The 25,941-nt window shown below is 37.3% G+C and overlaps 1 protein-coding gene and 1 long non-coding RNA gene across 3 annotated transcripts; one reads left to right on the forward strand and one right to left on the reverse strand.

Annotated features, from left to right (window-relative positions):
* The first annotated feature begins 2,387 nt into the window (after positions 1-2,387).
* On the forward strand, positions 2,388-11,999 carry CA1 (carbonic anhydrase 1). Its single transcript, XM_072804046.1, has 7 exons — positions 2,388-2,543; positions 3,243-3,440; positions 5,185-5,303; positions 6,857-6,952; positions 8,993-9,055; positions 9,913-10,068; positions 11,615-11,999. The coding sequence occupies exons 1-7, from the start codon at positions 2,507-2,509 to the stop codon at positions 11,729-11,731; spliced, it is 786 nt and encodes a 261-aa protein (XP_072660147.1). The 5' UTR covers positions 2,388-2,506; the 3' UTR covers positions 11,732-11,999.
* A 2,213-nt stretch (positions 12,000-14,212) lies between these two features.
* LOC140620176 (uncharacterized) lies at positions 14,213-24,852 on the reverse strand. 2 transcript variants are annotated; one of them, XR_012019929.1, is made up of 4 exons: positions 24,737-24,838; positions 20,226-20,293; positions 16,194-16,286; positions 14,213-14,374 (listed from the first exon to the last, which is right to left on the reverse strand). It is a non-coding gene; the product is annotated as an uncharacterized lncRNA (long non-coding RNA). The 2 variants fall into 2 exon arrangements; XR_012019928.1 differs by lacking the exon at positions 20,226-20,293 and having other exon boundaries at positions 14,216-14,374; positions 24,737-24,852.
* Positions 24,853-25,941: the final 1,089 nt, after the last annotated feature.

Below are 25,941 nucleotides of genomic sequence, written 5' to 3' on the forward strand. Positions count from 1 at the left end.
TTGCACACAAACACACCCAGGTGTGTAATGGAATAAAAGGTCATAATAGTTAAGGCTCAAAGGAGTTTTGTGCCAAAAATTTGAAATGAATGACCATCCCATATGACTGTTAAAATATTCATGTGATGAATCATCACATAATCATATAATGAAAAGAGGTCGTCTTTTTCAAATATGTTTTTCAAATATGTTGATTAATATAGTGGTTCTGTTTTTAATTATTTTTAGCAAAATAGCAAATATTAGGAAGCAAGTACAAGGCAAAGCGGACCTTCTACTATGAGTTCATGAGCTTTTGGCCAAACTGAGATTCTTAAGTCTAGAATGAAGGAAGCCCAACAATCAATTCCGACTAATGATCCACTTGAGCTAGACCACAACAGATCAACTAATCCAATCCTCCACAAAATAGAATCAAGTGGTGGTCATTGGGCATTTATTGACACTGGACAGTTAAGAAAGAGTATAAGCTTTGGAGTTAGATCTAGATTTAAACTCTAGGCTTATGGGATGTAAGCTTCCATTTACAAGTTTTGTAACCTTAGGAGGTGTCTTCACCTCTAGAAAGCCTTCTTCTAACGCAGAATACAGATTTTAATGCCTAATTTGGTTACTGTAAGAATCAAATGAATTAGTGCATGTAAAGTTTTCAGCACAGCCTTGAGACATACTTGGCCCTCAATATATGGTACTTTAAAAAAAAAAAAAAAAAGCTCCCTTTAAGTAATAGCTCCTTCTCAATATATGGTACTTTAAAAAAATAGAGCGTAGAATGGAAGCGTAGACTCTCCCCACAATGTTCATGAGCCATAGTCCACTCTGTGGCTGGGGCAGTTGGCCATTGTGAGCCAAAAAGAGACAGACAATGTGTCTCTAGTCAGCTTTGCTATTGCACCTAGTCTTCCTCTTCCTTCAGGGAGCCCAGGCCCCTCAGACAATTCTAGAGTGTGAAGGGAGACACTCCCTAATGACCACCATGGCATGAAAAAGCATTACTATGGAAGCTCATTTTTCTGCTTGTACTCCTTTGAACATATTTAGAGCCTCAGATATGTGGATCCAGCCAGAGTCTGACACATGCTAATTGGTTTTCTTCGCCTACTTGGAAAGTCCCATAGATCTCCTTATCACTCAACAGGTGGCAATTCTCACCTCGGTTCTGGCTTAAATTGGGTTTACGAGAATTGTAGGTGTAAAAGGAGAATTAGGGGATCACCCATCTCATAGCTCACATAGAGGGTATAGCAAAGAAAGCAACTGGACATGGGGCTCATGATGAAGTCTTGATTTCTTGGCTTCTTACTAGTTGTGGAGAAGTCCCTTAATAGCTCTCAACTATAAAATAATCATTTTTACTTGATAGGATTTGTGTGTGTGTGGTGGTAGTGAAATTGCCTTAAAAATCATAAAGAAGGGGGAGCCTGGATGGCTCAGTCAGTTAAGCGTTTACCTTTGGCCTAGGTCATAATCCCGAGGTCTTAGGAGGGAGCCCCACATCTGGGTCCCTGCTTAGTGGGGAGCTTGCCTCTCCCTCTCTCTCTGCCTGCTTGTGCTCTCTCGTTCTCTCTGTCAAATAAATAAAATATTTTTTTAAAAAAATCAAAAGAACGATTTCTATTCCAGTAGAGCTGAATTTGATGTGTAAAATAAATATTGGGCTATCTTCAATTTCAATATTAATAATACTATCTCCATGGGCAGCCCAGGTGGCTCAGCGGTTTAGCGCAGCCTTCAGCCCGGGACATGATTCTGGAGACCCGGGATCGAGTCCTGCATCAGGCTCCCTGCATGGAGCCTGCTTCTCCCTCTGCCTGTGTCTCTGCCTCTCTCTCTGTGTGTCTCTCATGAATAAATAAATGAAATCTTTAAAAATAATAATAATACCGTCTCCAGTTACGAATTCCAATATTGCTCTAAAATGAAGGACTTTATTCTCATCCTGTGTGTCTATGAAATGTACTTTATGGATAGTATATATTACAAAGAATTAATTTTCCAATCACTAATTCTAATTTGCAATTACTAGTTGCAATCATCCTGTAAACGTACCCATTATTCTCCTTACTAAAATAGTGTTGGTATTATTGCTGAAGTATCCAGCCAGTGTGACATTGGAAATATCAAGTGCACAAATCCAATTTTACTTTTGGAAATCCAAAGACTCATAGGGGATATTATTCAGCTATATCATCTACTCACATGAAAGAAACAGAGCTTGGTTTTATAAAACCTATGATTTTGATATTTCTTTCTTACAATATAAGAAAATGAAACAATTGGAACTGCTCTGACCTTTGTGGGCTTTTTTTTACGAGCAGCTTTTTTTTTCTTAACTTATCTACACTTCCTGATAGGCAGAGATGATGATATAGTGGCTTATTAAAGGCAGAGAAGTTTCTATAAAAACCCACAAGTGGTAGTTTCAGTTGTTTACCGCATGCTGACTCTCAGTCAGTTATTCCAGGTATTATCTTTGTTTGCAGCAAAGAAAACTAAGTAGAAGATCATGTCGAGCTCCAACTGGGGATATGATGACAAAAACGGTAAGAGTTCTTCTGCTCCTGTAGATCAAAGTAATAGCTCTTTGCCTTTTCCAATAAAAGAGGTATTGAGCGGGCACCTGGGTGGCTCAGTGGTTGAGCACCTGCCTTTGGCTCAGGTCATGATCCCGGGGTCCTGGGATCAAGTCCTACATCGGGCTCCCCATAGGGAGCCTGCTTCTCCCTCTGCCTGTGTTTCTGCCTCTCTCTGTGTCTCTTGTGAATACATAAATAGGGTCTTTAAAAAAAAAGAGGTATTGAGCATTTTAAAAAATAAATTATATAAGTAAAATAAAATAACTTTAGTCATAGGCTAAAGGTTTGAACTGCCTGACTTGAATGACTAAAATAACTTTGCATATACTCTTAGCACTTGTCCTTTGAAATACGGTTGTTTACAAAATGTGTTCTCCATCTCTTCCTCTCTCTCAATCCCTCTCTCCATATATGTGTGTGTGTGTCTATTAGAAGTCTATTACTGATAGTAAAATATTTATAGTTGTGTTGACAAATACACTATTTTATAGGATAGTATAGAAAAGTGCATTCTCAAATGTTGAATTTTCGTTAAGCTAAACAGAATACTATTTAAGATGCCTGAATAAATTGTAGTCTAATAAGCAAAGAGCTACTTATACTCCTAAAACTTGGAGTCAAACACTTAACAAGTTTTTGATTGTATGCACGTGTTTGCCTTGATAGGTCCTGAACAATGGGGCAAGCTGTACCCCATTGCAAATGGAAATAACCAATCTCCCATTGACATTAAAACCAGTGAAACCAAACATGACACCTCTCTTAAGCCTATCAGTGTCTCCTACAATCCAGCCACAGCCAAAGAAATAATCAACGTGGGACATTCTTTCCACGTAAACTATGAGGACCATGATGACCGATCAGGTGAGCCAAAAGACCTTTCTGATTATATTGTCTTTGACTCTACTAGGAAAATTTAAACAATAGGACTTTAAAAAACACAAACGCCATCTTCAGTCTTTTTGTGCACATGTGTAGTGCATATGTGTAAATTTGTGCACTCTGGTGAAGCATCCTGGACTTTTGCAAAACCCCCAAGTGGTAAAGATGATTTTTGGAACCCCACAGCTCTGTCTTTTTTAGCTCTTCTCTTCCATAGCACCATTCCATCTCTTCTGGTCTCTAGTAACTTTGCATTCATTTCACATTCTCTGAATAAACTGAGTTTTTTCCAAGAAGTTCTAATAAGCCATCACGGTGAATACAGAAACTGAAAAGGCAAATATTTTCTAATTGGAATGAGGATGGAGGAGCACAATAGGAAAGAGAAATGGAGTGAAGAACAGATTTACTTCTTGCAGCCAGAAAAATGACTCTATCATTATAAAGTGCTTGGGTACCAGTAAGAAAATGAGTCATACGTAAACCTTGCAAGATTTATTCTGTTCATAAGTATACTCTTCTATCTCCCTCTCCCCTACAAGACTGTAGTGACTGAATTCTTCATACCTCAGAACTTAGCACATTTTCTGCTACACGGTAAGATTTTCATAAATGTTTCTTAAATAGTTTATTAAATGGGCAGCCCAGGTGGCTTAGCGGTTTAGCGCCACCCGAAGCCTAGGGTGTGATCCTGGAGACCCTGGATCGAGTCCCACGTCGGGCTCTCTGCATGGTGCTTGCTTCTCCCTCTGCCTGTGTCTCTGCCTCTCTCTCTCTGTGTGTGTCTCTATGAATAAATAAATAAATAAATCTTTTTAAAAAAAGTTTATTAAATGATAATTTCATAAGACAGCTCTACTGACAAAAGGCGAAACTTGGAGCTAAGTCCATTGTTAATATTAAATTAGATCTGGTATTATGTGTGTTTAATTAATCATATGATTACATAGACTCTTGAAAATGACAGTCATTCAATATCAAAATTTTTAAAGTGACCTCATTGCCCCACTGGCACTTTCTCTTAGTCCCTGGACAGGCATTCTCAACAAAGTTGTCAACATACACGTTATGTCTTGACTAGTTGCAAAGTATGTGATGTGTAATTTGTTACTCAAAATAAATTACTAAAGATCTTAATACTACCTACATAGTCTTTGTTGAAAGAATGAATGAATGAACTTGCAAAGTTAAAGCAGATTCAGGAAAATCTCTTTTCAGGAAAAATTCAGGGAAAGCCCTGTAAAACTATAATTCGCTCACCTTCCCATATACTTCCTTGGCAGCAGAAAAAGGTAAAATTAGGGGCACCAATGTGGCTCAGTTGGTTAAGCATTCAACTCTTGATCTCAGCTCGGGTCTTGTTGTAAGGATTGTGAGTTCAAGCCCCATGTTGGGCTCCACACTGTGTGAAGTCTACATTTAAAAAGAAGAGGGAAAAAAATTTTTTTAAAAAATAAAAAGAAGAGGAAAAAAAGAAAAAGATAAAAATTACAGCTCATGTGCTGAGAACTGTATATAATAACCCAATGCAATGGTCAGGGACACATCATATATATAAATGCCATCATCGTGGATATAAGGGAGAAAATCCCACAAGAAAAAAACTTTGGCATTAGTGTTTGTTCTCAGTTCTAGCTAATCCAATTTAGTGTTGGTTTATATTCAATGCAAAGATAAGCAGGAGCTTGTGATCATAAAACTAACGGTAATTCCTTTCTTCTTCTAGTGCTGAAAGGTGGTCCTCTTTCTGCAAGCTATAGGCTCTCTCAGTTCCATTTTCATTGGGGGAGCACCAATGACTATGGTTCTGAACACACAGTGGATGGAGTCAAATATTCTGGAGAGGTAATGTCACTTAGTAAGTGAGAGATAATTACACTGAGAATTGCTTTCAGAAGCAGCTGCTTGGTTGCATAAGTCACCATTATAAGGGCCCCAAAGGAATGAGCCTTCTCATCCCTAGAAGGAACTCCCAGGCCCTATTAAAATCAAACACACACATACTAAGTTTGGTAACAGAAGGAAATTTTTTTATGTGAAAAAGGCAACTTGGAGTTGAGCTCCTGAGCCCAAGAACCATCACTCTCTTCAGGATGCCTCAAAAAACTGTTACCTCCACATCAGGCTAGGCTCAAGAGGAGGCTAATGCTTTCCTTTAAAGCTCTGACTCTGAGCTGACCATACCATTTGCTTCCTACTCAAATGTTCAAGTTTGGACACACCGATTTCTAAGAAATCTAAGTCAATGATCTTCTCATCTACTTTAAGAAAAATTAAAATAATCCAAGCTAGAGATGAGAGGTGCTTAGCCACAAAATTCAACATGTGACTGAGGCCAGGAGGGAAAATGAGAGGGAGAGCAGGAGTTGGGGCAAAGAGAGGAAAAGGAGAGAGAAGGAAAAGAGAGAGAGAAAGAATGTGAGAGAAAGAGAGCAAGCAAGAGAAATTAGGTAAGTGGTATGGGGAGAATTAACTAATGTAAAGTAATATGATTGACCAAGTGATCTCTTTACATTAGGAGATCAAAGAAGGATTCTTTCAGTAATAGCATTTGTGTTCAGCCCTAATTCAAGACAAAAGGCTGCCATTGACAGATTACAGAGGACATTCCAGAAAAAAATCAGCAACTAATGCAAAAAAACTTGAAGTTATAAATTGAATGAAGAAGTATAATCTATGAGATGTGCTGAGAGATGGCTGTTGATAAGTGGGGAAAGTAAGAAATCAATGATAGCTGTTGTACTTTTTGATTGAGCAATTAGGTAGATGGTGGTCCCTTTTCCAAAAATGGGAAAATTAAAGAGTTTTGGCAAGGAAAAAGTCAAGAGTTGTACTTTGGCCATGTTCAGTTTGAGATACCTATTAGACATCCATGCGGGGATATCAAGAAGATACCGAGATGACATACTGGATATTCAGATCTAGAGTTCCATAGAGAGGTTAGGCTAGAGATGATGATTCGAGAGGTGCCTAGATGTGCTTAAGAGAATGTGTTTTGGGCCAAGACCCTCAGATTGTCCAGGAACCCCTTCTCATAAAGTTACTAAAAAATACCTCACCTGACAGGTGTTATTTCAGTTCTGTTGAAAACTAGTTAGTTGGAATTCCTGATCTTTTCATACCAAAACAATTTTTAAAAAGAAGTAATACTGAATAGTTGTGATATTACGGGAAAATAAATTTTATTCACTGGTTCCATAGAAATTGCAAATTGCCTGCTCTACTCAATGTACATAACCCTTCTTAAGAGTGAGAACATAACCCTTCCTATCTGCTGGACCCAGGTTCACATAAACGTTATCTAAGCCAAACACATCTTCATCTATTAACAAGTTAATTTACAACGTTCTCTCTTCACAATGGTATAAATAACTAACTGACCACATTATTATTTTTAGCTTCACATAGTTCACTGGAATTCTTCAAAGTACTCCAGCTTTGCTGAAGCTGTCTCACAGGCTGATGGTTTGGCAATTATTGCTGTTTTGATGAAGGTGAGTTACAGAGAGTTACAGAGATCGGCTAACACTATTTCTTACCAATCAGACACCAAAATAGTATAAAATAAGGCAAAAAGATATTTGAGTCTTTCTTTTTTGAAAATGTTTCCATTCTACTCATGGCTACAGGTGAGCAAACAGCTCCCTAGTACTTTGCTGCTTTGATTTCTCTTGGCTTCTACCTTCTTAAGAGAATTAAGTTTCAGGTAGGGATAGAATGGGAAGGTGTTGGAGGGAGAGGGAACTTCTATACTCCAAATTTTCCAAATTCCTTTTCCTCTAAACTTCCTATTTCACAGGCTCAGGAATTTACCAATTTAATGCATCATTAGGGAAAAAATATTAAGAGGATTATTGTCCCATAAAGAAAGTTCAGTTAAGGTTTAAAATGGCTGGTGTTGCTTAAATCCTCTCTAGGAGAGTCCCTGAAAAGTTCTATAGGGAAGTTATTATTGAATTGGGTATACTTGGGTCTTTTGGGTTCTGCTCCCCAAATTCCAATGTGCAGATATCCCCCACACCTCTAGCAAGCAATTCTTGGACACCAGCAGGCATCCAGACATTCAGCTCAATTTTGACAGTGTCCATGCAGAGATAGCCTCAGGTTCCACAGGTTGAGGGTTCAGACTTACAAGATTGCAAGTTCCCCCGCGCACCTCCGGTGTCAGTCTGCAGCCCACATTGTTAGTGGGGCTTCCGACTTGACTGACTATAAATCAGAGTTTCCCATGACCTCTTCCTTGGCTTGGAAGAGGTTAATTAATTTGCTAGCACAGCTCGCAGAACTCAGAGAAACATTTTACTTACTAGATTACTGGTAATTACACAAGGATATAACTCAGATGGAAAAGATGCACAGAGGAAGGTATGGGCAGAGGCAAAGAGCATCCTCGCCCTATCCAGGCCCACTGTCTCCCCTGTATCTCTCCAAATTCACCCATCTGGAAACTCTCTCTACCCAGTCCTTTTGGGTTTTTATGGAGACTTCGTTATTTACCCACGACTGATTAAATCATTGGCCTTTGGCAACTGATTCAAGCTCTAGTCTCTGTCCCCTCTCCCGTCCCCAGAGGTCTGAGGGTAGAGCTGAAAGTTCCAACCCTCTAATCGCATAGTTGGTTCTCCTGGCATCCAGCCCTCATCCTTAGATTCAGTTCAAAAGTCCCCCCAGTCAACATAACAGAAGATACCTTTATCACTATCACTTAGGAAATTCCAAGGGGTCTAGGAGCACTGTGTCATAAACAGGTTTCTTATTATAAATATCGCACTTAGGTGGCTAACTTTTGGAATTATAGTGATTCTAGTTAACCTTTATTGATCACTTACAACGCACCAAACACTGTACCGATTATAACTAATGAAACAGGCCCAAAGTAAGAGGTTGTGTTTGGTGTCACAGTTCCTGGATTTTGCTAAGTTCCGGGATTTTGATTTGTGTGTCCTTGAACATCTTGACCATATTAAATTAAAATCGAGCTTTTTGTTTGCCACTTTCCTTGTGCTGGGGCCAAACCACCAACATCCCAAGAAGTCAGCAAGAAGGAGAACAGCCTATCGACAGAACTGATAAAAGTGAACTTTTGCATAGTGACCACTTCACCTGCCCAATCAGTGAAGTGCGAATCCCACCTTGCTGGTCAGCACACATGAACCCTTCTCAAAAACTACTTACGTGATCTTCCTTTTCTTCCACAAATACCCCGAGTCTCTGTCCTGAAATTGGAATGCTATTTGGGTTTCTACCCCAATCTGTGTGCCCCGAATTGCGATTCTTTGATCTCCAATAAACGCGTTGCCCCTTGAGCCAGTTTCTTGTTTTTTGGTTGACAGCAGTTACACATCATGAACAATTCATTTAGAGAGCACAAGGGCCAGCAAGGACCTACGCCAAGCAAAATTCCCTCTCTGAAAGCAGAAAGAAAGTGTCTTCCCTTCCTTCAGTTACTGTTTTTAATCGGAAAAAAAAAATTAGCTAAACACAGTTTGACTTTATTACAATTTCTAACTCACATTTTTTTTTTTTATCTCCAGATTGATCAAGCCAATCCAAAACTGCAGAAAGTGCTGGATGCCCTAAACGCAGTTAAAACCAAGGTCAGTAGACTAAATATGTTAGTTTAAATCAGAGGATAAGAATCCACAGAACTACTGAAATCGTTTAGTCACATATTTGAAGTGGAGAGTAGGAAACCTAGAGCAGAAGCTACCAATTTGAAAATCAAGGTACTACTTAGATATTGTTTGCTTCTGGGAAAGTCTCTGACTAAGGCATTTGATTTGTTTTGATTTTTTTTCTCTTCCCCAGTTATTTTCTTTTATCTATCTATTTTAGCAGGATGAAGTCTATAGAAGAACAGGTTCCACAGCCATTTACATTTTCTTTAAAAACTATATCCAACTAAAAAGTGATTTTTTTCCCCATTTCATGAAGAAAATTGTCTGTCTCTTCAGTGGTACAAAAATGCAGGAGTTAAGAGTATCCTTTTGAGATACCATTAATATGCCACTGACAAACAATCAAAACAGAAAATAGGAATAAATGGAATAAGGCTAAAACATAACCAATGTGCATGCTAATAGTTTTGCCACGGGAACAGTAGCTGGCATCATTCCTAAAGAAATAATAAATGTCTTATCCTGGAAGTGAAATATCTTTTAGAGAGTGTAGATTATTTTAAAGCATTTTAAACTTTATGTTCAACCAAATGAGGAAGGAAGAAGATTGGTTGGCCAAAATGTCAGTGTAGCAAATTTTCAGTCTTCTATTACTTTTACTGCTTATATCTACAAACACACCAGTGTATATTGTGTAGTAGAAAATGTAAATTCTCAGCTAAAATATCAAAACAACATATATACCAAAATAATATAACATAGATATCATATATGTATATGATATAAGTATTTTAAATCACGATATAATAATATATTACTTTTCTTTTTTCTTCCAGAACAAACGAGCCCCATTCACAAATTTTGACCCTTCTATTCTCCTTCCTTCATCCCTGGATTACTGGACCTACAATGGCTCTCTGACTCATCCTCCCCTTTATGAGAGTGTAAGCTGGATCATTTGTAAGGACAGCATCGGTATCAGCCCAGAACAGGTAGCGTATCAAAGGTGAAAGAGGGGAAACTGGTAGTGCAAAGCACGAGTATCACTTCAATTCAGAGCACTAACGGGGAACATTATGACGTCAAATAGATTTTTGAGAAGTTTGTTGTCTATTCCTAGTGGAAAAGATTCATTTCTGACATGGCTCTGTTGAACAATCAAAAAGAAATGTGTATTATAATGCTGTTTTATACTTTATGTAGAAAAAAAAAATGGGAGATTCTGAACTCCTGCTGTCTTTTCCAATGTAATAAGGGAAAATCCAGCCTTGTTAAGTGTCTACCTAGAAGTCTCATAAGCAAAGAAAAGATTGTCCCTGGAAGTTCTACTAAAATTTGGGGGAAGTATGGTTCGCAACTGACATACCCTGAGAGTTGACAAAGGGTTTTTGTTCTTCTTTGAAACTTCTGTTATTAACTATCCAGCAAAATATGTCCTTAATTATTGTTTATAATTATGATAATAATAACTGCCTTTGATTGAGCGACCTCTTTTACTAGGTGCCTTACAAACATGTTTTGCCAGCCAATTCTTATAACAGACCTATAGGACAGGTGATATCTGTAGCCTACTGGTAATGGACACTTACTTTTGAGCTTATGCTACATGCCAAGCACTATTCTAAGAACTTTGTATCTATTAACCTATTTAATCTTCACAACAACCCAGTGTAAGTGGCTGATGGTGTTTCATATTTTTCCTATCAGCTATTTAATGGGCCTGTTCCATACTACATTATGCATGTATAATTTCACCTATATTAACTCTATACTTAGGATTGAAACGTTGAGGGCACACCATTTTTTTTTTTTTTTAGGTGTAGTCATTATTTTCACTTTTGGTGGAGTCAGCGATTTTTTTTTTTTCACATCTCCGTGGTTTTATAGGCCAGTTGATGTTTTGTGGAACTCTTAGAAAGTTTGTCTACATTCAATGACAGGAGTTTTTGGGTACCTTTGTAAGGTGATGTCTTAAGTAGAAGGTAGGAATATATTTTGGGATGGGAAAGTGATTATTCTGAGAGCTCATAAATTATCATACATTGTGGCTTAAAAAACAAGCCTTCAGCCATAGCTTCAGTCACTCTAAAGAGGTTAGATTTCTAGCAGAATAGGACATAAATAGAACAAATTGATGGTTGCAGATGGGAAGAGGTTGGGGGATGGATATAATATAATAGATGAAGGGGAGTGGGAGGCAGTTATGGAATGAATAAGTCACAGGGGTAGAAAGGTATAGCACAGTGAATATAGTCAATGTTATTGTAATTTTACTATATGGAAACTCAGCCAAGGTAGCCAGGTTGACATTCTGAGAAAGTTGGCATTCGAATCCAGTCAATCATTAACAATTTAAACCAAATACCTAGTTCAAATAAATATGTAGGAATTTTTGACTTCCTCCCTTCCCATTGATGAGACCATTGCAATCAGCAACTTAGTTTTCTAAATATCAGTGCATTACTAATACTGGAAATAAAGTCCTTTGTATAACTTTAATAGCCTTTGATTCTTTAAATATTTTATCCCTCTTCCCAGCTGGCTCAGTTCCGAAGTCTTTTGTCGAATGTTGAAGGCGACCAAGCTGTCCCTATTCAGCACAACAACCGACCACCCCAGCCTCTTAAGGGCAGAATAGTGAAAGCTTCATTCTGATGGGACCAGGAGGGAACTTCTGCTTCCTCAAGGAACACTGCCCTGCTTCTGACATAATCCAGTAAAACAATTTTTAAGAAACACACTTATTTCAATACTAGCAAGGCAGCATAGCTGCAAATTTAATCTGTAAAGTTAAGTTTTAATTTTTATTCTTAATGCTTAACTCAAATAATAATCTATAAGCTTGTGAAACTTGTGACTGAATTCAAGTTTATTTTGTGGAATTCTCTATGATTGCAATTAAAGTATACCTAACAATTTCTTAGTGATTTGTATCTGTTTCCATTTTATTCAGTTTAGCTGAACTAGTAAAATAACTTTATCCCTTTCTTGTCTATTATGTACCCTATTTTTTTATATTAAATTTCTGTCCCATTTACATTCAAAAATCTTAAGTGCCCTATTTGCAATATTATTTTGCCTCAAATGTAATAACCTGAGAGTAGCTTGAGATGAAATATTGAGAAATTCATCTTCTTACTCTTGAAGGCAAATATACAGCTAAGATGACAACTATATATAATATTATTATACTGGCCCAGTATTGCTATAATTTATGTTTTCTGTGATAAAAATGGTATCTTTTAGATGGGAAGATGTTGCCTCTGGTTATTGCTTCCACTTTTCTTCCTCCCATTAGCAAAGCCAATGGCCCTCCTTGCCCCCATTATCATAACTAGTTAGCTTGAATAGAGAATCTGTAATTCAAAATTTGAAGAAAATTCACCAGTGAATCATTTATAAAAATGATGAGTCATTTGGATTTATCATATAATATCATATTATATAATCATATAAAAACAATGGTCTTTAAGTCAGACCATCCCTTAACCTGAAGCCAGTTCTTTCTGAAGCCCTATCTACATCCAGAATTTAAATCTTTTACCTAGTGTATAGTCTTGTGATTTATTTCAGTTTCCTTATTGGTGACTAAATATAAAAAATCATATTAGAGAGCACTTGGGTGGCTCAGTTGGTTAAGTCACTGCCTTCAGCTCAGGTCATGATCTTAGGGTCCTGGGATTGACCCCCGCCTTGGACTCCCTGCTCAGTGGTGAGCCTGCTTCTCCCTCTCCCTCTGCTTCTCCCACCACTCATGTTCTCTCTCTCTCTCTCTCTCAAATAAATAAAATAAAATGTATTTTTTAAAAATCATATTAGAGACCAAAGCCTATATCCATTCCAATGTCTTAGTGTTGTCTGTTACAGAATCAGTCAAAACTTCTAAATAAATATAAACACAGTTTAAAAAGACGGATCAAGTAGATTTTTCATTGGTCTGAAGGAGTCTTTGTATAAAGATTGTGTTAAAGCTGTACTAAGAGACTTCTTTTGAATTTTTGTTCTGGAGCCTAGAATTTAAAGAATCCTATTTATTAAGATGTAATAGAGCCAAATAATACTTTAGCTCTGCACCCATAAGCATTGCATAATAGAAAATACTTTCTTTGCAAAAGTAATCTGTGTATTTTACTATATATTTGCCAAATATTGAGAAAGTCTGTCCTGCGATCTCCTAATATCATGAGTCACATTAATAAGATTTTAATTCTACAGTTATCAAAGGTCATCATGAGAACCAAAGACAGAGGGGTATGAGTTTAATTTGAAAAATACATCTGCATAAGGTATAAAAGGTATAAAATACTTTTTTGCAGAAAGATATCTGCAAAGAATATCTCCTAGGAACCCACAATGTTTGAAAATATTTTCTGGAAAGAAATTGAGCAATTAAAAAAACAAATTTCACAACAAGGACCTGAAAAATACTTAATGGCCATATATTTTTTAAGAACATTAAAACTGATTCTTGAATTTAAATATAAATCTCCAAGTCGTGCTATGGAGCGGGCAAAGAATTGACAGAAGATATATGATGGCCATCAAACTTTATCCCTAAGCTGACTGCCAACTGGGGAGCATGTTTCCCCCTATTGCTTCTGCCAGAATTTCACTTATTTGGCAGAACTCACAAGGTGCATTATGGGGGCTTTCCACATTTCTCTGAAGTAGCCGATAAAAGCAGCTGTTGAGAGAAGATATGTGGACAAGGCATTGGATCATCTGAGAAAGCAACTCATATATTTCTTTGACCCACCCTCCTGCTGTGTGCCCTCTTCCCTTGCCAACTTTGGTAAATAATTTGAACATCTTGCAAGGATTGCAATGATTTTCTGATTTTTCCATGATGTTGGGCAGCTGACCTTCTTCCAATCATCGAGAATGACAATGGCAGCTGAAAGGCCCAGCACAGACAGGCTCAAGGGTAGAAGGTGCTTCTACTCTCTACCACTTTCTGTCTTCTACAGCTCCACCACTCCTACTCTTGCTTTCAGAAATAGCATGCTGAACATTTATGGCATCCTTTTGCTGATTTGTGAGTCCAAGATAGTTTCTAAATTGTTCATTTCTGCACATTTCAGAAAATAACTCTAAGACCATTAAATTCATCAAAGAGAATTAGGGAAAAATGAAAGGAAAGGAAATAAACATCTTTAAATTTAATTTTTTACATGACTCAAAAGAGGAAATTTCTATTTCTTATAACTGGTTACTCTCTTATCAGTAGTTCTTCATCATTTTGGGGTCACAGATTCCTATAAATATGTAAGTAGAGCAATGAAACTTCTCTCTACCTCCCTGAAAATGAAAAGAATTAGATACAATCAAAATTTAGTATGGAGCTTTAGAGTACTTAGAAACTTAACACTTTTCTCCCTTCCCCATCACAAAGTCAATCCTAGACCACAGATAGGATTCTGGCTCTAAACTACAAAAAGAAGTTGAACTACAGTGGGACTCCAGGTCTATCTTGCTTCCTAATTTAACAATTATTTGTGCTTTTCCAAGTCATTCTTTACAACAGGTTTCTAGATGGGATGATGTATATATTCTAGCTTAGTTCATGAATTATCTTTTTCTCTTTTACAAATATTATTTTGAATTGGTATAGGGTCCCATTGCAGAAGAGATATAAAATGGATAAAAAAAAAAGAGAATTCTTTCTTTGGTGAATTGTTTCATTTATTAGTGGATACACTAGCAAAAATTTACAAATGAGAGTAAAAAAGGCATAGAAAAAAAATTCAGTCAGAGATCTCATCAGATTAATAATGACTTCAAATCACTCTGAAAGTCATCAACATTCTTTGTATCTAAGACCACGAATGCATATGGAAATACTTATTTTATGAGCATAATCTTGATGGTTATCCATAAATAGTAAATGCTTAATTACACACTATTCCCTGTGAAGCACTCTAGTAGGATTTCCTTATTACTCTTACTAGATTTAGCTATTTTCAATCTCACTAGGTAGACAGAGACAGACACACATAGATATAAATGGATAAATGCATTGATTGTAGGACTGGTCTACTTTGACAAAATAGAAATGCAGGTACGGATATTTAACCTATTACAAGAATACAGTTCATTATGTGTTCTTAGAATTATACAGACACATTTACAAAGCTGAGAAGAAAATGCATAAAATAAAAAAAAGATTTTGATGAAATATACCATGCTTAAATAAGTTAGGAGAAATAGCCTTAAGAATTCTTGCTTACAAATCTTGATTTCAATAGAGAAGGTATTCATGGGAGTAACTTAGAGTCTTAAAGATATGTATATAACTCTCACACAGATCAAACTGGTGGTTGCCAGCTGAGGGAGAGGTAAGGGGATGGGAAAATAGGTGAGAGGGATTAAGAGATAAAAACTTCCAGTTATAAAATAAATAACTCATGGGCAGCCCAGGTGGCTCAGCTGTTTAGCGCCACCTTCGGCCCAGGGCCTGATCCTGGAGACCCAGGATCGAGTCCTATGTCCGGCTCCCTGCATGGAGCCTGCTTCTCCCTCTGCCTATGTCTCTGCCTCTCTCTCTCTCTCTCTCTCTCTCTCTCTTTCTGTCTCTCATGAATAAATAAATAAAATATTTTAAAAAAAATTTTTAAGAAATAAATAAATAAATAAGTCATGAGGATGTAATAGACAGCATAGAGACCATAGTCAATAATATTGTAATAGCTTTGTCTATGATAGATGGTAACTAGACCTATCAAGGTGATCATTTTGTATTGTACAAAAATATCAGATCACTATGTTTTACACCTGAAATATAACATTGCATATCAATTATAATTCAATTTAAAAATAAAGTACAAAAAAAGAATAAACCCCTAAAATAGGGGGGAAAGATATGCGCATACTCTTATCTTGTACTTTAAGAGTATCTTTACTATCTTTATACTAAAAGTGAACTGATGGACAAAGAGGTCATGTTTGAAGGTGTTAGAATGCTCAGAGCACAAATGCACTTGCTAGAGGTTCCTCACAATGGCATCTGGGATGCTAATCCCTTTGCTATGAGAATGTAGAAATAGCAATTATGTCAGAGAGGAATAATGTTTAAGAGGCTTTATTTCCCCCCCCCCCAAAGACTAGAGAATATACTTACCTCAAATCATCGATAAGTATTTTAATACGCTTCAGAGGCAGATACATGTTAAGCTGTTTGGCTGTGTCATTTTCCATCATGTTAGTAGATGACCTAAATTGCCAGAGAAACCAAACATGCATAACAGAATCACACCATGCAGAGATAATGTTTAGCTACTGAGAAAAAAAGACCCTTATCTTATCCACACACCAGAATAAATGCAAAGTAGTTACATTTTTCAATGAAATCAATATACTAGAAAAATAGGTAAATATTTAAATATATGATTGAAGAGCCTTCAAAACACCAAAGGTACAAACCAAGAAATAACAGAATAATTTATTGAACTATGAAAAACTTAAATACCTAGGTCAACCAAGAATAGTAAAAACAAAAATTAATGAAAATTAAAATGACAACTGGGGAAATTTTTTCTTTTTTTTTAAATTATTTATTTATTTATGATAGTCACAGAGAGAGAGAGAGAGAGGCAGAGACACAGGCAGAGGGAGAAGCAGGCTCCATGCACTGGGAGCCTGACATGGGATTCGATCCCGGGTCTCCAGGATCGCGCCCTGTGCCAAAGGCAGGCGCCAAACCGCTGAGCCACCCAGGGATCCCCTTTTTTTTTTTTAATTTTTGGGGGAAATTTTTTCAATGTAAATGACATCCACAGGAACAATGGCGTTGCTGTAGAAAAACCTTTCACAAGTTATGAGCATAAAAATTGATTCCCAAAAGAAAATAGTATGAAGATATGAATAAGCAATCAGTAAAGAAGACAAACAAATGATCAATAAATATATGGAAACTGCTCAATCTTAATAATCGAAGAAGTACAGCAAGACAATACTCTCTGATTCTTTACATATATAATCAATAAATATTTAAAGTGACCCCATTGCCCCACTAGCACTTTCCCTTGGTCCTTGAACAAGCATTCTCAACAAAGGTGTCTTGACTAGTTACAAAGTATGTGATGTGTAATTTGTTACTCAAAATAAATTACTAAAGATCTTAATACTTACTGCATATAGTTTTTGTTGAAAGAATGAATGAACTTGCAAATTAAGGCAGATTCAAGGAAAGCCCTGTAAAACTATAATTTGCTCACCTTCCCATGTATTTCCTTGACAGTAGAAAAAGGTAAAATTAGGGGCACCGAGGTGGCTCAGTTGGTTAAGCTTTTGACTCTTGATCTCAGCTCAGGTCTTGATCTAAGAGTTGTGAGTTCAAGCCCCACACTAGCTGTGGAGCCCACTTAAAAAAATAAAATCATATAATAAAACCCTAGATTCAATATAAAGAGGGAGAGTTAAGGGGTAGTATTCCCACAGCTGGTGTCAAGCCTTCCCTAGCATAGAGTTCCCCACAGAACACTGTGAGAGCATCTCTCCACCCTCTCCTTTTCTGTCTCGTTTCATAATCCTTGAATGCCTCATTGATCTCTTCCTTTAGACTATAAACACTATAAAGATTGCCAAAAGAATGAGTGAGAGGGAAAAAAGCAGGAAGGCAGTGATTCATCTTATTACTTATCTTTTTATCTCTTGGAAGAACTCAAAAAGTTAGACCGTAGAATGAATGCTTAACGTATTCAACTTGAACACAGATGAGTTATTCTGGCTATAAAAAGGAATAATACATTGTCTCTGAAAATTAAACACTATCAGTCTAACAGCAGTTTCTGATTTCTAGGCAGAAGAAAAATCACAAAGGATAAACTATTGACTCAGGTGAAAAATGATACTGTAATTCTATTGTTATTTATTATTTCAAATGTATACTGTATTTTACATTTGGATAGCATTACACTAATGGTATAATAAAGATAAAGACAATAAGACACTGGATCCTATTTATTAATAAGCATCTAATGAACCCTGGTTTTATATTTCTTTATTTCTTCAACCATTTACTAGTGTTCACCACTTGGAGAGCACTATCCTAGTGCTGTTGTGAATAGAGAAACAGATTAAAATAGATTAAAATAGATCCAATCACAGAGGAGCTTATAATCTATTGGTGGAGACGTCCACGTTAAGAACTACAAACCAAAATAGAATGAAACATATACTGATATACATGCGATCAAATGCCTTAAGAAGGCAGAGGAAGAATGATTGAATCTTAACTTCCTCTTGCTGTCTATCCAGCCAAGTTTTTCTACCTCTATATGGGCTACAAATTTGCCCATCTACCTAGGCACACAACCAACCTACATCAACAAGTTGGAACACAATGGAAGGATTTGAAATCTATTGTCAGCCTTGTCTCCTGATATGAAGAATAGGCTAGGAGAATAGGTCTAACTCAGTGAAAGTCCATCTTGGCCTACTAAGTCAAATATGTAAGAGGTAAAGCCGCAGAAAAAAAGTAGTAGAGCTATACCAGCAACCAGATGCAAGATCCTAAAGAAATCCGGGACCAGTTGGAAAATCCGGAATGTGGTCACAAATCGAAGCTTGAGGTTGGGGAGTTAGACTTCAATTCCTGGGTAAAACAAAAAAATGGCTAAGTGCAACTTGCTGTCCGTATCTTAGGAAAATCGGGCTGTGGACACCTAGACTTGGGCACAGAGTCTAGGCAGAGGCAGCAGTTAGTAGAACTGAGGCACATAGTAGCAGCAGCAGCTCTGGCTAAGTGTGCAGTCCCAGGTTAAGGCTGGACCTCTCCCAGTGTTTAAAGTCAGGATAAGGGCAGCCCTGGTGGCTCAGTGGTTTAGCGCCACCTTCAGCCCTGGGGTGTGATCCTGGAGACCCAGGATCAAGTCCCACGTCAGGCTCCCTGCATGGAGTGTGCTTCTCCCTTTGCCTGTGTCTCTGCCTTTCTCTCTCTCTCTCTGTCTCCCATGAATAAATAAATAAATAAAATCTTAAAAAATAAATATTAAAGTCAGGATAAGTTTTAGAGACAATTTAGGATTGAATTTGCATCAGGTGGGCCAGTCGACCCAGCTATAATTAAAAGCCATATATAACAAGCATGAATAAAAAGGGACTTTTTTTTTAAGATTTTATTTATTAATTTGACAGATTGAGAGAGAGAGCACAAGCAAGGGGATTTGCAGGCAGAGGGAGAGGGAGAAGTAGGCTCCCCCGCTCCCACCCAGTAGAGCTCGATGGGGGGCTCGATCCCAAGACCCTGGGATCATGATGTGAGCCAAAGGCAGACACTTACTTAACCAACTGAGCCACCCAGGTGCCCCTAAAAAGGGACCTTTAAAGAGATACATAAAAACAGCACGATCCCCATTGTCTGCGACTATCAAATTTCCAAATTTTCAAGCTACATTTGTTATCCATCTGTCCCCCCATCAGTTTTGAAAGGTTACAGCACAAGGCCAACTGAAGCACAACAAAACAACAACAAAGTCATTTTAGGTTAAATTTGATTCAGCAATAGAGGAGTCAGCACTTGGAAGAACAAAGGCAACATTTTGTGAAGTTACAATCTATTCCGATAACTCAAGGATTCTCAATGTTTCCCACGGGACACAGTAGACAGGATGTTACCAAGGGTAACCGACGGGGCGGGGGGGGGGGTACAGAAGACTTGTTAATGAGTGATATACATTATAACCCAACCATCTGTGACTTCATGGACCCGTGAGACGAACGTCTTTGACTCAAGGAGATGGGAGCCAAGAACCTGGTCCTACTGGAAATGAACACAGTTGTGTAATAGTATCAGCCCAGGTTCACTGAGAATCTCTTGGTGTGTTTGTCTTTGGTATCAATCTTCCTTTGGTTAAGAATGTACCCACTTTGCAATTCAAAGTATTAAAACAATGTATGCAAATTAATTCACAGTTAAACCAAGGCATGTGATAGTGCAGATAAAATGCTGGAGGCCCTGGGAGCTGGAGGACAGTTCATCTCTGCAAACATTTATTAAACAACCACAGTGTTCTAGGCCTTCCTGTAACGAACATCCAGCTCCTCACCACATTCCCAATCTCTCCCAGCCTCTCCCAGCATTTCCAATTTCCACCCCCCCCACCCCAACTTTGTTAAGGTCAGTGTCGTTTCTCCCTGGGATAATTGCTACCCGAATTGCTGAGTTCTTGCCCTTCTCCAAGGTTCCACATCAGGGCTCAATCTAAACAAATTCCTCCCCTGTAAAAAAAAAAAAAAAAAAAAAACGTTTAATGTTCCTCCTTGTTTCAGGATAAACACCAACTGGCTCTTAAGAGCTGCATGATGTGTCCCCACTTACCTCTCCTGCGTTACCATCCATCTCTTCCCTCAAGCCTCTTGTGCTCTAGCCATGCAGACATGTCTGCAGTTCACCGAGTGGGCTACACTCCTAAGTGCCTCAGTGCCTTTGCATATGCTCTCAGCACCGTGCCCCACAGTCCTCTGTCTCCTTCCAAGACTCAACCAAATACCTGCCTCATAAAATTAAAAAAAAAAAAAAAATCCCTTGGCCCTGCAGCTAGTAGTGATACAATATCTCCCTAAGACCAAAACTAGAAGGATCATGCACTTTGGAGGGTCTCGTATGTCATAAACACAAAAATTAATTTATGAAAGAATATATGGACACCCCTTTCTCTTAGGATCTGGTGGTCAGCACTGACAGAGCAAGACTCATAACCCTAAATGTCTCTTCCATGACTAACATGATTCTGGCTCCAAAGAAACACATCTCCTTATCTCTAGCCATATGTCCTTAAAAAAAAAAAAGGCAACTGCAGCTGGACAACATAAAGGTTTGTGGGTCATGCCGACGCTGGAGACCGACGCTGCTGAGAGTGTGTGGAGAATTTGAGCCGTGGTAATGTTTAGGCAAAGAATGGACACGATAATCATGCTTTTCAAATAGCATATGTGCAGTAGATTCCTGCAAAACAAACTGCTATTCCTAGTGGAACCAAATACCCATTTTCTTGTTTGTCTATGTGCTCAAATTTATGGTTCCAGAGGTACTTGCAAATTAGTGAGAATTCACAACAGTCACACATGGTCGCAGAGGAACATTCTGCAACCGTTAACAATTCACATTACTCTTAAATTTTATATAAATAGATGTAACATGTGTGACTCATCAATCCAGTAAGCAACTACATGGACATTGGTCACTAGCATTGGGAATCATTTTATTTGTATAAAATGATTTTATATTGAATCATTTTATTTGTATAAAAAACATTTAACAAGGGTCTCCTGGGTGGCTCAGTCAGTTGGGTGTCTGCCTTCAGCTCAGGTCATGGCCTCAGGGTCCTGGGGGACCCCTTGACCAGTGGGGAGCCTGCTTCTCCCACTGCCTCTGCCTACCTCCCCCAACCTTGTGCTCTCTCTCATTCTCTCTCAAGTGAATAAATAAAATCTTTTAAAAAATAAAAATAAAAACATGTGACACACTTTAGGGTAGACCTAAAGGGTATTATGCTAAGCAAAATAAGTGAGACAGAGAAAGACAAATACCATAGGATTTCACTTTAAGTGGAATCTAAAAAACAAAACAAATGAATAAGCAAACAAAAAGCAGAATCAGACCTAAAAATACAGAGAACAAACTGATGGTGTCTACAAGGGAGGGAGATGGGGGGATGGCAAAATGGGTGAGAGGGAGTAGGAAATGCAAGCTTCCAGCTCTGGAATGAGTCAGTCATGGAAGTAAAAAGTCCAGTGCAGGGAATATAGTTAATGGCATCATAATAGTGCTGCACGGTGACAGATGGTAGCTACACTTCTGGTGAACATAGCGTAACATTTAAAGTTGTTGAATCACTATGCTGTATACCCAAAACTAATGTAACATTGTGTGTCAAGTATACCCAAATAAAAAATACGTATTTAATACAGTTTAATTACATTTTCAAAAAATCAAATTATGAATTTCAGCTTCGGTTAATTTTTTAATTTTTTTGTTTTGTATTTTATTTTAATAAATAACTGAATATTCCATATAAAGAGAAATTTAGAAAAATATAAAAATAATTTAACTTTGGTACCTTTGTTTTAATTTACAATTTGATGAAAATATGTCCAAATTGTATGCAGGTATACAGTTAGCAGGTATAGAGTTAGCCACTTAGGTTACTATTATTAATAGTATACAAGTTATATGAAAATCTTGATTATAAAATGATAGCTACTTTGATAAAACTGAGGTCAGAAAAATATATCTGTGGGTAAATGCATTTTATTTATGAATTATGCCCATTATTGGGACGGCTGGGTGGCTCAGTGGTTGAGCGTCTGCCTTTGGCTCAGGTCGTGACCCTGGAGTCCTGGGATCGAGTCCCACATCCGGCTCCCTGCGTGGAGCCTGCTTCTCCTTCTGCCTGTGTCTCTCCCTCTCTCTCTCTGTGTCTCTCATGAATAAATACATAAAATCTTTTTTAAAAAATGAATTATGCCCATTGTTATTTTATTACTTGATCCAAATGTTGCTAGCCCTTCAACAGAATACACAGACATGCCCACTAATACTTAAATTCAGAAAAAAAAAAATAAAAAAAAATAAAAAAAAAAAATACTTAAATTCAGTTGTCTTTGATACATGTCAACTTTTAGCAATACAAAATTCACATACTTTCAAGTTTGTCATTATAAAAACAGCTTTGTGAAACTTGATTTATAATGTTTAAATATTTGAACATGTGGAATATAGGTCTTCATTTGTACCTCTTCCTAAGTCCTTCAAGTGTTAATAATGGGCCAGCGGCTCCCACAGCCACTGAACTCATGTCTTCTATGGAGGTACGTCATTGGACTGTAATTATTTGTTCACAATTTCCTTTTTTTTAACCCCTAAATGATGATCTTCACAAAGGCAGAGACTTTTTCATCTTTGTAACCATATGCCTAGGACAATTCCTGACACATAGTAGGATTTAAGTAAGTTGGATGAATTAATACATAAATAAAATAGGGCAACACTGTTTCAGAGCATGGATTTTTTTAGCCTGATTGCCCACATGGGCAATCCTGGTTCTGATATTGTCTTTTAACCTGGGATAGTTACCTTAACCTCTCAGCCCTTGGTTTCCTCATCTATTAAATAGAAATAATAAGAGTGCCCACCTCATACAGTTGTTATTAGGATTGAAGTATTAAATGAAATAATAAATGAGTCATATTTGCAAAGACCTAGAACTGTGGTTGCACATTAAGTAGTATTTACTAAATAAATCCCTAAATGAAATTACAGACACTTCTTTAGGCTTCAGTAGACAGCATCTCAGTCATCACAACAGCCCTATGAATTCCATACAGTTATTTTCCTCACTTAACATATGAGAATGTTGAGGCTTCAAGGACTGTAGAAACTTGTCCAAAACTACATAGTTGGAGAAGAGCAAAGTCAGGATTGGAATTCTAATTTTTGTGGAGGCAGAACCTAAACCCTTATCTACCAAATGCACTTTCTTTCCAGATACCATCGCTTTATTAAAATATGTGTGTGAGGGAAAAAGTGCATGTGTATAAATAGGGTACTCTTTCTTAATGCTAAATTTTATTTACTTTTTCATAAAGTGCATAAGGCTCTAAAAAGATTTCAAGGGAAAAAATATTATGAATCTAAACAAAAAAAACAGTTGATGTTTGGCAGGCAATAAGTCAAAGAAGGTAAAATATTTTATTGCTAAATACGAATAAAAGCAGTGAGCTCGGATATAAGTCACTAGCCCTTAAAAATGCAACATGTCCCTCAATGACCTCAGATACTGAAATATTTTACAAGCACCATGATATTTATTCTATGGTACAGGAAGTACATGAGAATTTTTCCTGGTGAAAAAAGAAATAAAATTATTTCTGTCAGGTTGTTTTTGGAGCTAACACAATGGCTTTAATGCTCCTTCCAAGAACAAAATTAGAATTATCCTAGCACCACAGACATGTATTGCTAAGTGACTTCATAGGATTTGAGGGGGTTACCACTGTGTTATACCATTGAGTTTATAAGCTTTTCGTGAGACATTCTCTCCCCCTCAAGGATTATATATATGTAATCATATATATGTATACATATAATATATATATATAATATATATATAATATATATAATTTTCATGTAACTTGTATACTAGTAATAATAGTAACCCAAGTGTCTAAATCTATACCTGCTCAATATATATTGCATATAGGGATTCCTGGGTGGCACAGCGGTTTAGTGCCTGCCTTTGGCCCAGGGCATGATCCTAGAGACCTGGGATCAAATCCCACGTCAGGCTCCCGGTGCATGGAGCCTGCTTCTCCCTCTGCCTGTGTCTCTGCCTCTCTCTCTCTGTGTGACTATCATAAATAAATTTTTAAAAAATTAAATATATGTATATTGCATATATATTAATATACATATATTATATATATTATACATATGTGAGTATATATATATCTGTGTGTATTTATACATATAATTTCATAGGAAAAAATAGACATAGGTTTTTATAAAATGTACCTGCTAACATGGCCCAAAAGAGGAGGGATTTAAGATTATTTACCTAGGGATTTTGCACAATGCTGTTTTTGCCCTCCCAGGTTGAACTAGACAGTAGAGTCAGAAAAATATACTAAGAAATACAGCAAATGACAGGGGAAAAATCATACATAAAGGAAGATGATAAGCCACTTGCCCTCTGGAAGCAAGAACACAGTACACAGAAGTAGATTTGGTCAAGATGGTGATGTCATACTGGAACTGCCATTGACTTGTACTAAAATAGATTGATGACTTACCAACAGAACAGTTGAGGAGGTATTCTAGAATGGTGAAGAGGGTAGAAGACAGGGTCAGAGGGGCCCCTGAGATCACAGTTCCTGAAATGGAATGTATTCTCTCTGCCTCAGGCCATTGCTTTTGTATTCTCTGAGCACACTTTACACTGTTTATATATTCATCCTTCTGCTCTTTAAGAATTCACTTGCTGCATATATTCAGTGTAGGTCCTAGATCACAGAGGCACTAGTGACATTAATTTTTAAGGGAAGTCATTAAAGGAACAGAAAGAACGCAACAGATTTCCCATATTGCCCTGATTCCTAGTGCACATCACATTTATAATTACTGATGAATGTCTGAGACTCCCATGAGGTCAGAGGCTTCATCGTTTCACTGCCGTATTCCCACTGCTTGACATGTAGCAGGTACTTGATGAATATTTGTTTATTGATAACAATTCATTTGTCAATAGGGCAAGTGTGTTTTGTTTCTATTCTGAGTGAAATTTTGTTGTTCTTGAGGGAAGAACAAAAGATTTATGGAAACATACAGAACAGCAGATTTATAGAAACATACAGAAGATGTCTACAAGAATTGTAGTACTGCAGTAGCAAGGCTTACATAGACTCCCTCTACACTGCTTTTCTTTATTAATTTCCAAATTTTTCAAATTCCCAAACTTTATGTATGGAACAAGTCCATTGAAGTAACATGACCAGCATGAAAAGGATGGATGGTAGTTAGACAAGGCGGGAGGAGGAAAAACCAGCTGGCTGAAAAATTAAAGCAGCCCTGTGGACCTTTTTCTTATGTGCAAATTGGTGATTATTTTTTTAAGACTTTTCTGAACCAATAATGATTTAAAAGAGTATTCTATGGCACCCAATATCAAAGAATCGCGTGCGGAGTCCAAATTCAATAACAACTCAACGATTCTGTTCACAAAGAGGGATGATTTTCCTCCACATTCACAGCATCATACTTCCCCATCTCCACATATTCAGAAGAATAGCATGGCATTCTCGTCTCCTCAAAAAAAAAGGGGGGGGGGTCTAAATTTTCCTTAGAGAAGACCAGCAAGATACAATTCTAC

This window comes from Canis lupus, chromosome 28 (assembly GCF_048164855.1).
Source record: "Canis lupus baileyi chromosome 28, mCanLup2.hap1, whole genome shotgun sequence".
Lineage (NCBI taxonomy): Eukaryota > Metazoa > Chordata > Mammalia > Carnivora > Canidae > Canis > Canis lupus.